The following is a 13,027-nucleotide window of genomic DNA, read 5'->3' as shown; positions in this document are numbered from 1 at the left end:
TTCTTCCCCCCCCCCCCATAACTGTGCCTCTCAAATAAGTAAACAAATCTTAAAAGGGGGGGGGGGGGTAAATCCAAGTTGCTAAGAGAACACATAGGCAGGGCTATAGGTAAGCCTTGGAAGGAGGTGTGGAGCTGGCATCACTTGCTAGTGGCTTTAGTGTCCAAGATGGGTCCTGAGAGTGAGTGAGTGTCAGCCTGGGTAAGAGTAAGGAGGAATGAGGCTGGAGGGAGGAAGCCTGGCCTGTTGGAAGCAGGTCCATGAGGTTCAGAGGTGCAGGAGCATTGTGTATGGGGACAGCACGGGCCAGCTCATGAAGGCACTGGATGCCGCCCTGAGAGGCTATCATGTGTTTTAGCCCAAGGAGGACTGAAAGCCATAGACGGAGCCGAAGCTGCCAGAGAGCAAGTTTGGGGAGAGGCAGTACTGTGTCGAGGGTCAGTGGGAACAGGGTGTACAGCCACATGGCCTGTGTGGGGAGCACTGCTCCAGCACACCCACTGCCTGGGTAGGCAGAGTGCATGCAGTCTGCCCAGGGGAGATACTGTGCCCAACACTTCGAGAGCTGGCTCCAGGGAACGGAAAAATCTTAGTTTGTGTCTAACACACAGACGTGTGTATTGTTAGGGTTTGACGAGGGTGTGGTCCTGAACCTGTGTTGTGGACATTTAAAGTTCAAACATGAGAGTCTTGGAGGTGATACTGGGAGTGGAGACACTTAGTCCAGTCGTGACGTTCAGGAGGAGATCCTCGTGGGAAGTCTGGGTCATTGAGAGCAGGCCATATAATGCAGTTCTCAAGAGAGGGTTATAAAAGTCGAATTGTGTCACTTTCTCTGCCTCCTGATTGGCCACGTGATTTTTCCTGTACGCGCACTCTGTCATCACCATCTTCTGTCCTTACCAGACAGCCAAACCAAGGGGCCTACCCGATCTTGTACTGTGAACCTCCAAAGCTGTGAACCAGAATCAACCCCCTGCCTCCTTCATAAGTAGCTTGTCTTGGGGTTTTGTTAGTCACAAAGCTGACTGATAATGCATACCAGCTGCACTATGGAATATTGGATTTAAAATGCATTGGGAGGGGCTGTTAGCAAAGCAAAGCCTGTGAAGTCCCCATTGGGTCGGTGCCGTATAAAATGGGTGGAAAGATGGCTGTAGAGGAAGGAAAACTCCTCTGCTGGCTTTAGTCTCTTCATCTCCAAAACACAGTTAGGTGCCCCAGGGTTCATATGAGAAATCAGTGTAAGCTATGGAAAATGCCTATCCTGGTGCCTGGCGTATTATAATTAGGCAGTGTATATAGCAGTGTGACACCAGATTAGACTCTAGGGTAAAAGAGAAATATAATTCTGGGCCCTGGTATGTCTAAAGGAAGTTTTTTTTAATTAAAAAAATCAGATTGATCTGACTGTTGTCCCTTACTTGGAATCATATTGCGTAGCTGTACATAATTTTCAGATTTCTGTCCCTTGCATAAAACACATGCTTGAAAAGAACTTTGGGAACTTCCTTCTAGAGTTCATTTTTTCAGACAATCTCAGTTGGGCAAAGTATTCTGGAAATAGCTAGAAGTCGGCTGAACGAAGCTAAATATAGTATAAATGTAGGTTAACCAGCTGGGCAGAACCACTTTGGGCCAAAAAAGGAAAGAGGTGACTATAAAGTTAATGACCGTGGTTTGGAGGATGCTTCTAATGGGCCTGAAGGCTGTTCCAGAGGAGACACCCCTAAGGTAACTGGGTTAAAGACAAGGCCCCAGCCGCCCACCCCTACCCCCTACCTCGGAAGAACTGAGCAGCCCAGTGGCCAGCCTCATTAGCTCAGGGCTGGCTGTCCTAGAGTGAGCTTCACTTGCTGCTGCAGTAGGCACAGCCGGCACCCCGTGGTTCAGGAGGGTCAGTTGTCAGCCGCATGAAATCTGCCAGGCAGACAGCCCTCCTCCCTGGCGGCTCCTCTCTCTGGGACACACCTCCCGAGTTGCTGTAGCAGGGGTGGAGAGAGAGAGTATGCACTCACTTCTCAGCCACTTGGCCCATGTGCTCACCACACGAGGCCACATGGCCCCAAGGACACAAGGCAGGGGAGTGCTTGAGAATCTGTGAAACGCTGACACAAGCATCCTTAAACTCTTAGCCCTATTAGCATCACTGGGTTCAGAAGATGTTTCCTGAAACGAACAACTTCGGAGGCCAGTCGTGAGCCTCATTACTGCAAATGGAGCCAAAGTGAATAATTTGTATAGAGACCTCAGATCTCTCTGTGTGTGGGAGACCTCAGGTACGCACAGTCGTGTGGGGGCAGGGGAGGAGCATCTGAGCAGGAGTTAGACAGCAGTGTGGCTCTGTAGGAGAAAGGTATTTCAAACACTGTTAGATGTTAAAGGGAGAACACTGCTTCTCCCTTCAGTGTTCCTTGCAAGGATCTGCCTTGAAGAGATGTAGGAACCAAGAATCCATGACCATGCGGAAGTCACTAGGAACCTATGGTGAAATGCATAAGAAGTGCTTTGGAACAAGGGACAGGCTCATGGGGCAGTGCGTGTAAATAACGAGTCACAGCTTGCCTGCTGGTATATAGGGCACCCCTTTGTGTGCCTTATTAATACTGCAGTCCACATCAAGTGTGCAGTGCTTAAAAGCTATTGCAAAAGTGATTGCGTGAAATTAAAAATGGTTCAGAGCAAAAAAAAAAAAAAAAAGGAAGGAAGGGCGGGGGGATCAGAGCTGTTGAATGCGGGAGAAGAAATCAATTAAGTAGTTTTTGAAGTGTGCCTTTTTGGCCTCCCTGCTCAAGATGGTAACAAAATACACCTTTTGAATCACTGCAGTCAGAGAGCCCGTTCCAAGAGTTCTAGATCCCCTGCTTCAAGACAGCTGTTCATAGGGCACTAATGTGCTGAGGCTCCTCAGAAGGCTGGGAGCCTCGCAGCTGCTGCCACTCAGACAGGAGAGGAACCCTTTTGGAAGATTTCTTTCTGATATGCATAACTTGAGGTAGCTGCTGGGAGAGGAGCCGCTCCCTGCCCTGGGGTGTGCAAGTGCCTGGTCAGCCAGGCCGGGGGATGGCTTAGCCACGTGAGCACTATAGAAGCATCAGCTAAGAATTGCGCACCTGGCAGAGATCTGTTTTTGTTTCTGTAATCCTGAAGAATGTTGCTTTACAGGAGCTGTTTGCCCTCTGATGAGCATAGTCTCACGTCTGACGTGGCCTTTTCTGTCCTTAGGCCTGGATTCTTAAAAACTGTGTATTGAAGACCTACCATGCTTGGCATGTGCACAGTGTATATATTAGATCCCTTCTTAAGCAGAGAGTAATTCATTAGTATCATTGGATCCATTTTGCAGATCAGAAAACTCAGGCTTAGGAAGATCAGGTGATATGGCCAAGCCATAGTGTGACTCTTTGGTGCCTCCTTCCTTTAACCCAGCTAATCTGAGAGCATACTGTCTGAACATCACATGATTTGATCTCAGTGAAGACTAGCATTCCTGGGATGCTTGCTTCCTTCCAGCTGTGTGTGTCTTACAAAAGATGGTCCATTTTGCTGTAAAAGACACAATTTCATTCTTTTTTATGGCTGAGTAGGATGCAGGTAGACAGCATTATGGTTAGTGAAATAAGCCAGTCCCAACTAGATAACTATCATGTGTCTCTTGAAATTTGGTAACTAATAACAGAGTACAAAGTATGTGAGTTAAATGGACATTTGGAGATTGGATTATTCTTTATAGCCCTTGTCTGTATTCTTGAGGAACAGTGGTTTCTCTACTTACTGCTTGTTGAATTCTTTATTTAGTGGAGGATAAAGGTTGTGATTATAAAGCAAATTGCAAGTGTGTCATTGTGAAAATTACAGTAAGAAAGGAAGGAGGTGGGATGGTGGGGAGAAGAGAGGGTAGGCTAGGAACAATCATTCTCCTCTTAAAATGGTACATAGGAAATACATGAAACTTGTTTCTATAGATAAATAAAAATTTTTTTAAAAAGACAATCCAGGAAAAGGCAGTATCTCAGCTTCCACACCCCTTTCTCACAGTGGTGGCCAATGGTTGTGGAAGGCAAGATAGAAAGGAAGAAGACTTCAGATAACCACCCATGTGAACAGGTGTGCTGGAAGCAGGCTAGTGGTGTAGCCTCTCCGTTACAGCCCCACAGTTTAGAGAAGATTCCAAAGTTGACTCCTGGCACCTATTCTGTATTAGTCCCAGGTGATCAGTGCAAGCTTTGAAAATTTTGAGTATCTTAGTGGCCATAATTGTAGCTTGGGAAATGACTGTCCAGTAGTGTTGATAGCCTTTTCAGATTTACATAGAGCTGAATTGGCTGCATGGATCCTGGACAGAAAACTGGAAACTCTAAGTGGGAATCCTAACATCTGGTTCAAGCTGCTGTAGTTTGGTGTTAGAAGGATTTCATATTTCAATCTGGTCAATGCGTGTCCTTCTTCAAGGCCAGGACTGAGCCATCTGCAAATCCTGTGATGAAATCAGGCGGTGCCAGCGGAGCACATAGGCAGACAGGAAAAATGTCTCTCTTACTCTTTGGACTTTGAGAAGTTTTGCCATGTGTTGGGGGCTCCTCATCAGGAATGCTGCTCTTGAAACCAAGTGGGTTTGCTGACATTACAATTTTGTTCCTTCCCTGGATGTTCAGTGGGAGAGAGCATGCAATAACTAGGACGGTGGCCGGCGCCACGACTCACTAGGCTAATCCTCCGCCTGCGGTGCCAGCACCCCAGGTTCTAGTCCCATTTGGGGCGCTGGTTCTGTCCCGGTTGCTCCTCTTCCAGTTCAGCTCTCTGCTGTGGCCTGGGTGGGCAATGGAGGATGGCCCAAGTCCTTGGGCCCTGCACCCGCATTGGAGACCAGGAGAAGCGCCTGGCTCCTGCCTTCGGATCAGTGCGGTATGCTGGCCATAGCGGCCATTGGAGGGTGAACCAACAGCAAAGGAAGACTTCTTTCTCTCTCTCACTGTCCACTCTGCCTGTCAAAAAAAAAAAAAAAACAAAAAAAACAAAAAACAGGACAGTATGCAGATCACAAATGTATGGGGCGTTGGTGTTGGCCTCACAGAGGCTCAAACAGATGTGTGTGAAAGGGTGGGCACGTGGCCATACTCATCTCAAGCTCTCAATGACCGGTCACATGTGTCTCACTGGGACACAGACCCCACCTCTTCCTCCTGTAGCATCAAGGACAACGAGAGCTGTTGTGAGCCCAGGTACACGCACTACACCCACCCGCTCCAACAATAAAGACCTCCAAGCTGGCTTGCTGATGGCTGGGTCGGGTGTAGATGTTTGTCTACCCTGTCTGTGCAAAGTCACAAAGGAGCAGGTATGATAAGAGTGATGGCTCCGATGCCAGGGAGTGCTGGAAGAAGAAACAGCACCAACAGCCACCACCAGCGATGACTAAACTAGCACAAAGCACATGTGACATTATTTATTTCTCTAGCAGCTATGTGTGGTAGACAGGGCATCAGGAAAGGCAGCACCATTGTCAAAGGAAACTTTACAGAAGGGAAAGTGACTTGACCAGGATTGAATATCTGCCTGGTAGATTCTGGAGTTTGTCTTACTTAGGCTTTTGTTCTGTTTGTTGACCTGAGACCCTCTATGGCTGGCCCGATTATTCTTTGCTTTGTTCATTTATTCAACCTTTCATAAGCACCTAACTTGTGCCAGGCACAGGATATTGGTCAGAGAGCCAGAGTTCCTTTATTCCAGGAACTTACAGGTTAGTGGAGAAGAGGAGCAGGTGAGCACAGGTTATCCCAAATTGAAGTCAAACTCCAGACTACTTTGATTTAGCTGAGATGTTACTTTTACAATTTTGAATCCTATTGAAAATACAAAGATAGGACTTAAAACCTTAGTAGGAGTGCGTGTCTGACCTACCAGTTACAATGCCAGTTAGGCTCCTCATATTTTATATCGAGTATGTGGGTTCAAATTCTGGCCCTACTCCTGATGCCAGCTTCTGGCTAATGCATTCTGTGGGAGACAGCTCAAGTAGTTAGGTTCCTGCCGCACATGTAGAGGATCTGAATTGGGTTCCTGGCTCCCAGCTTTAGCCTGGTCTGGCCTGCCCTGGTCTTGGTGGGCATTTTCTTAGTAAAACAACCAGAAGATTTTTAACAATTAAGAAGAGCAACAACTCAGCTGCCTGAGTTCTCCTGCTAGGTTGGAAGTTGTAGCAACACTGTTTTCATATTGCCTTGTGGCAGTGGCCCCTTAGGAGTGGCACTCACTGGCGTCTCGGCCCTCCCTGCAGTTCCCTGCCTGCCCTCTGTGTCCTTGGGTTAGCATAGTGATAAAGGGAGACCGTGTACTCTGGGGAGGGACTCTGGCCATGAGCAGCGTGGGGTGGGAATGAGAGGAAGACCAGAGTGCTTCTGGGAGGACAGGGTGTTTGGGCTGTAATTTTCATAGAACAAGGGAAAGGGAGGAGGCAGGGGCAGCTGTGTAGGAGATGACCAGAAGGGCTGGGTCACAACACCCTCAGTACTGCAGAGCACACACTCCATCACTCCACCTGTGCAAAGACAAGACCACTTGGATGGATGGAGTCAGGTTCCATTCTCAGGGATATTGCACTGGGGTGGTCTTGGTTGTTCAGTATCGCCTTGTGCTGAGGGAAAGAATGAGCATCTGAAAGGTTGGTGTGTGTAAAAGTTGTCTAAAGCCTAGAAAAACCTGGTGATTTTTACTGACTTTGTACATTCACCTCTATCTTGGCTGCGGACCCACCATTCACACGACAGCATTTATCCTGGGATTTTTTTTTTTTCCTGTGCCACTCACTTCTTTGTGGAACCTATATCTGTGGCCATATTCAATAATTGTTTTTTAATCACAAGGAATAATTTTTGCAGTTCGGTTCTTCAAAGCCTGACAAGGTGTCAGGCCACTGGGGAGTTACAGCACAATTGGTGATTGCCAGCGATGTCCTGCCTGGGAGGATTTGCGTTTATGACTGTAAGAGTGCACTGTGGTGTTAACCCATCTGTGCGGAGATGCTAAAGGGGACAGGGGTGGGAGCTTTCAGAGGTGGCCAGCTGCTCCTGGAGGTGAGCACCTTTTTCTTTCTTTCTTTCTTTTTTTTCCTTTCCCTGTGCAACTGGGTGCAGGGAGCTCAGGGTCATGTCGCAGCTAAGGCAGCCGATCCCAGGCAAGTTTTTGCTCAATAACTGTTTCCCAAATGGCTACTCGGTGGGCTTTGAGAATTCACGAGAGCTGTCAGTTGTTATAGTAACCAGCCCCCTGCTGTCGAGTTGGCCCTGAGATGCCAGCCGGAGCTCTTGGAACAGGCTAACACACAGTCGTTAGACAAAAGCGGGGAGGGGGTCACGGGCAAAGGTTGCTGTGTAAGCCTGCTCCTTGGTACTTCACAGCCTGGGCTGAGGGCTTAGGGAAGCGGTGGATGGATACGTCTCTACAGCAAGTTCACTTTCCAGGAAAGGGAAGCGCCTTATTCATTTTGTCTGTACTAGGCAGAGGCAGCCCTCTGTGGATTTCTCCAAATTAAATGTCTTCTCTCGCAAGCTGGAATGTGTCTGTTCTGTCGGTTTGCTCAGGTAACCCCCTGGGTGATTCGAGATATTAGTTATTGATCGCATGGCATTTGCTTCTCAAAGTGCTGTCAGCTTACGGGTGGTAGTCTTAAGCGCCTGCGATTGTGTGTGAGGAAAAACTGCGGAGTTCGCCGGCTCCGCTCCAAATCTCCCAAGAGTGAATCTGGCAGAATTCGGAGTAGGGCTAAGGGTTGAGAAAAAGTCTAAATATTTTAGGAAGCTGCAAATTTCAAGTTTTTCTGAAAATTTGTAACAACATTCCAACACGGTGGTGATGTCTTCAGATGAATGTAGCCACTCCAAGCATCTTCTCGGGGTCTGGGGGACCCGGTGGAGGGAGATGAGAAGGTTTGGACATCACAGGCCCTCGCTCTTTTCAATCAATTCCCAGGTTTGGGCTCCTGCAAATTGTGGTTCCTGTGCCCAACACTTTGACTCACTATGGAGCCCAGTAGTTACCAGATTACGTGAACACAAGTATTCAGGGAAAAGAACACTCACAAACACACAAAGATTCAAAGATGTTCATTCCAAGAAGTAAAAAGGAAACAAGGGTGACTCGGAAGTTAGCGCAAAATATTAACATCTTTGGAGTTCAGACCTTACAGAGTTGTGTGTGGGACCAACAGAGCTTCCCCAAAAGAGGACATATGTGTATGAGCGTCCTGCAGAGAGTTTATGAAGGTGACAGGCAATTAGAGTGGTTAAGACGCAATTTGGGGTGCTCCTATCCCACACTGGAGGGTTTGGATTCCCGTCATCCTCCCACCCCCCTCACCCGCCCACCCCCACTGATCTACACCCTGGGAGGGGATGGGTAGTGGCTCCAGTCTGGTCAGGTCTCTCCTCTCTGCCTTTCACATACATTAAATAAGCAAACAGGAGAAAACCACTGTTCAACAGAAGTTTTTTTTCAGATTCATGAAAAATGAAATGAAAAGAAGTTTATTTTGGAGCACAAACACTTGAAATCCATGCATAAGGAAATGCATATTAAAGTATGCAGGGATTTTGAAATATTTTTGTATCAGAACTTTAAAAAGCTTGCGGAAAAGTGGGATTAATACATGTTTATTCTGTCAGCAGAGTTGGGAAAGAATAGGATTCATTTCAGTCTGAAATCCTATAGGCCAAGGGGGTTTGGAGGATTAAATATAATTTTAAAAAATCCTCAAGTATTGTTGTGTGACAAAAGTACATCTTTTAAATGCTGTAGCCAAGACTCAGATGCTGTGGTTATTTAAGGAGAAACCAAATATAGGACTTAAAATACTAGTATAATAATAACATGCCAATGCTGTGCCCATCTCTCAAGGTAGCTGTACTCTACATTTAAACAGTATGCACTGTGCATCAGGAAAGTGTCCAGACTGGACAGGGATGCTTGAGGAAAAGATAAGACTCTAGACTTGTCCAATGGCCCCAGATTGAAGCAGAAGGTAGCTTCAAATGTTCCCCCGGTAGATTATTGCCAAGGTCTGTTTCTTACGCATGATACTTAGCCAGTTTCCCAGAGGGCAGTACATCAAAGGTGAAAGAGTAGGTATGTGAATGAGCAAGTTCATGGTTGTGTGATACCCTTACCTTCCCTTAACACCTGGGCTGATACAGGCTTCCAGTAGGTAAAGAGGGCCTCTAAGAGCAAAGGTCCTGTTTCGTATTTCTTGCCTTAGCATCAAAGGCTTTCGTGAAGCCAGCTACCTTGGTGCGTCAGCATCCTCTTGGGAAAACATCCCAGATGAGCTCTGAGGCCGGGATATGTTGGTGTTTGAGGGGAGGGTGGGCATTTGGGTGCAACTCTTGGTGGCCAATTGAAAATGCTGTCTTCTACACCTGTTCTCTTTTGTTTTTTGTCCATTCAGAGGGTGTAACAAAATAAAGTCCAAGGGCTTTCCCAGACGTTTCCGTGAAGTGCCTTCTTGGGAGAGAGGAGAGAAGGGGAGCAGGTGAGGGGCGGTCAAGCTTATTGGGGGGTCTCTATGGCTGGGACTGGTTTGCCAAATTTTTGTTCTGTTGTCATCGGGAATAAAGTCTTGTAGACAGCAGATACTTAAAATTACCTGGTCTACCCCAGTTTTCAAAAGTAAGATTTGCAAGTAGCAATTCAGCCTGTGGGTAACTGGTACCAAGTACAGTATTTCCTGTGTATGCCTGCTTTGTGCTTGTTATTTTACAGTTTTGGGGGTAATTTTTGTTGCCAGGTTAGTACATACAGGGGTGCTCTATGTTTGTATGTCTGTATATGTGTTGCATCCATTTTCTTTCCAAAATTTCAGATATTTGCATGTTATAGAGTTTGCATGCATTTAGCCTTGTAACTGAAAAATGTCTTTTTAGAACATTAATTTACAGGTAAATTAGGATGGAAGAGTATTAAGTGCGGGAGGAGTGAGCAAATATGGAAATACTGTGTGCTTTTCTATAAGCAAAATGAAATTTTTAAAAAATTTAAAGCCATGAATTCTAGATAGTTTGAAAGCTTGGAAAATGAATTGCCCTGAGAAGATTTATAATAAATGTTTAGAAGTCATGATTGTACAACTTCAATCACCACACTGGAGCCTCTTGATAATATTTCTGTAGGGCTCATGTTAGGCAAACTATATTATTAATATAATTTTTAATATTAAATTGCTAATTATACTAATCCACTCATCCATATTATGCCATGAGAGATTGCTTTTTATTTCCAAAGCACAAATTTCTAGAATTTTCATATGGAATGATGCATTTCCCTTGGCTGTGAGTAAATCAGATTATTGAGATGAAATTTTAGATATCTATCCATTATAATCAGATACTCCTGTGCTAGCTGAGAAGGTGCAGTACAGGAACTGTGACAGATTAATGAGAAACTCCAAGATCTGCTTTTAAGCTCTGCAGTGCAATTTTGGCCTTGTGGAGAAAGCAGTATCTGCTGACACTGGTAATGTTATTATGCTATTCTTCCCATGATCTCCTTGTACTTATTGAAGTCTTCAATTTCTAATACATTTTCAAAACTCCATGCATTAAAAACTGAAATTGAAACCCTTGTGTATAGCTTTGGATTCAAAGATCTAATCTTTAGAGAGAAAAACCTTGCACATGGCTTGAATGTTGAACTCTTAGACCCAATCTATTATAAACATTTTTGCCTGCAACACTTTTAAAGACCCAGCGTCCCCTCGTGGTCAGCAGAGAGATGAGTGCATATCCATTTTCTGAGTCCTCTCCAGAAATGAGGTTGCAGCCTGCTAGACAATCTCCATTTGATGTCCTTGGCCCCTAGTACAGCAGTGGGCTCGTTACGAACATTTTCTTTTCAAATTCTTACTGGTTTACTTTTATTTATTTGAAAGACAAAGACAGACACACAGACCTTCCATCTACTGGTTCACTCCTCAAATGTCCAGAACATCCAGGATGGGGCCAAGCCAAAGCCAAGAGCCGAGGATTCAATCCTGGCCTCTCCTGGGAGTGGCAGGAACCCAAGTACTTGAGCCATCAGCTGTTCCCTAGCCCCCAGAGGACGTACAGCTGGAAAAGGAAGCAATGCCAGGTTCAAAGCCAGGCACTCCAATACGTCATGCACATGTCTCAAGCAGTCTGTTAACTGCTGTAGCAAGTGCCCCACCCTGCAGGCAGATTACCATCATAAAGGTTATATTTTGCTATAGGCTGCTCAGTCCCTCTGATGTCTGCCCTGGCTCTGAATGAGGGACGCTTGGGGGCAGGACAGTTTTCTCCACCCCGGAGTTGGGAAACAAAACCCTTGATGGTCCCCATCTGATGGTGGATCATAGCGGATACTTAGACTTGGTGGATTCCAAGTGCAGCTCTGCCACTTTCTGGCTCTGTGAGTAAGAAGGTCTTAGACCCTCCACTTCGTCGTGAGAAAATGGGTCTGGTTAAGCGAGGTATCATAAATGCTTGAGCGTGTGACTTATTTCACCCTGTCTGGAAGATGGCGCGCACTGAGGCTTTGAGAAGGTAAGTCACAGAGCAAAGCCAACCTGCTTAGAGTGGCTGAGGCAGGGCCTCCAGCTCCTGCTCTGCGTGCCAAGCTAACGGCTCCCGGAGGAAGACGGCAGATACAGAGCCTTCCTCAAAGGGTCAGAGCCCCTGCTGTTCCTTTCACGGGCTGCCATACCTTGTGCTGCTCCCCCAGCGCCTGCAGTCCATCGCCCCGGAGGCCTCTGTGTGCTCGAGACACCAGCCCACATCCGTCCTCTCCTCTGGCACTCTGGCTGCTGCCTCCGAATCCCTTCTACCCTGCCACCGTGTTGTCAGAAGCCCCCCAGGTACCACGGACACCTGTTGGAGGCTGGAATGGGTCGAGGGGTGTGCTTCGGCCTGCCTCCTGCCATTGCCTCCCACACTGCACTCCATTTCCTCCTTGGCCTGCATCTCCGTCCAAAGGCTGGCCAACAATCAGGTAGAAAAGTCCCCAGAGATACCTAAATGGCAGCCTTGCAAACAGCTGCAAGAGCTGTTAGGAGCTTTGTGCACTTGAGTCCGGTGTGCCGCTGGCTGCTCGCCTTGTTGGTCTGACTGTGCTTACGTGAGGACAGTAACGAAGGGGACAGTCAGAAAGAACTGCCGAGAGTTGACAGCTCAAGATTCCCTCTAGCAAGGAGTGGAAAGCAGACCCGACTATTTCCTTTTTCAAAAGAGCTGACATTTTTGAATCACGAATATTAGAAATGGGTCAAAATGAAGAAGATTAAATTACATACTGCCCTAAAGCTACATCTCGTCACCCTGCTTCCTACCTGTTCATAAATAGGTAGTCACTATCACAAGTTTACTTTAGGTTCTTGCAGATTGTTCAGTGTATTTAAGCAAAGGTGCATATCTGTCCCTAATCCTCTTGTACACAGAATACTTAATTCACTGTTGTGTACTGTACTTCTTCCCTCAACATGTTTTTCTCCCTCTATCCCTCCCTCTCTCTATGTCACACACACATACATACCTCAAATAGTTAATAGAAAGATAAGTTTATTTTTGGTGTGAAAACCTTTGAAATGCATGTACGTGAGAGGGGTTCTTTTAAAAGTTTATGGAAAATACATGTTATATAAAAATTGTGCATAGATTTAAAAAAATGTTTGCACCAAAATACTCACCTTTTCGTTCCATCCCCTGCAATTTTGCAGAATTCCTGCATTCAAAGTTACTTCATTCTGTTCTTTATGGAGGCATGGCATTCCTTTGTATAGATGTGTCAAGACTGATTGAACCAGTGCTCTGGGGCTGTCATTTGGTTGTGCCCAGTTTTTTGTGATTACAAACTATACTGTAGTGAATTCCTTTGGTGACTGTGTCCTTTTGCAAGTAGCTAAATATATCTGTAGGATAAATTCAAGAAATAGTTTCATCACAGAGTACATGCAGTTTGTATGGACTGCCCACTCCACAGTGTAGGTTTCCACACAGCCTCGCCAGTATAGAGTGTTAGAAAACTT

The 13,027-nt window shown here is 46.2% G+C and overlaps 1 protein-coding gene across 4 annotated transcripts in view; it reads left to right on the top strand.

Annotated features, from left to right (window-relative positions):
• PTPRG (protein tyrosine phosphatase receptor type G) overlaps positions 1–13,027 on the top strand; it is a 774,814-nt gene that overhangs the window by 697,332 nt on the left and 64,455 nt on the right. For 2 of the 4 annotated variants that reach the window (XM_008260863.4, XM_002713279.5), the window contains exon 14: positions 9,440–9,523. The exons of the other annotated variants lie outside the window; for them this stretch is intronic. In XM_008260863.4, coding sequence (XP_008259085.1) covers positions 9,440–9,523 — 84 coding nt within the window. The remainder of the gene's footprint in view (positions 1–9,439; positions 9,524–13,027) is intronic. 4 annotated transcript variants of the gene reach the window in all.

The sequence above is a fragment of the Oryctolagus cuniculus genome, chromosome 10 (assembly GCF_964237555.1).
Source record: "Oryctolagus cuniculus chromosome 10, mOryCun1.1, whole genome shotgun sequence".
Lineage (NCBI taxonomy): Eukaryota > Metazoa > Chordata > Mammalia > Lagomorpha > Leporidae > Oryctolagus > Oryctolagus cuniculus.
This window is presented reverse-complemented; position numbering and strand designations above follow the sequence as displayed.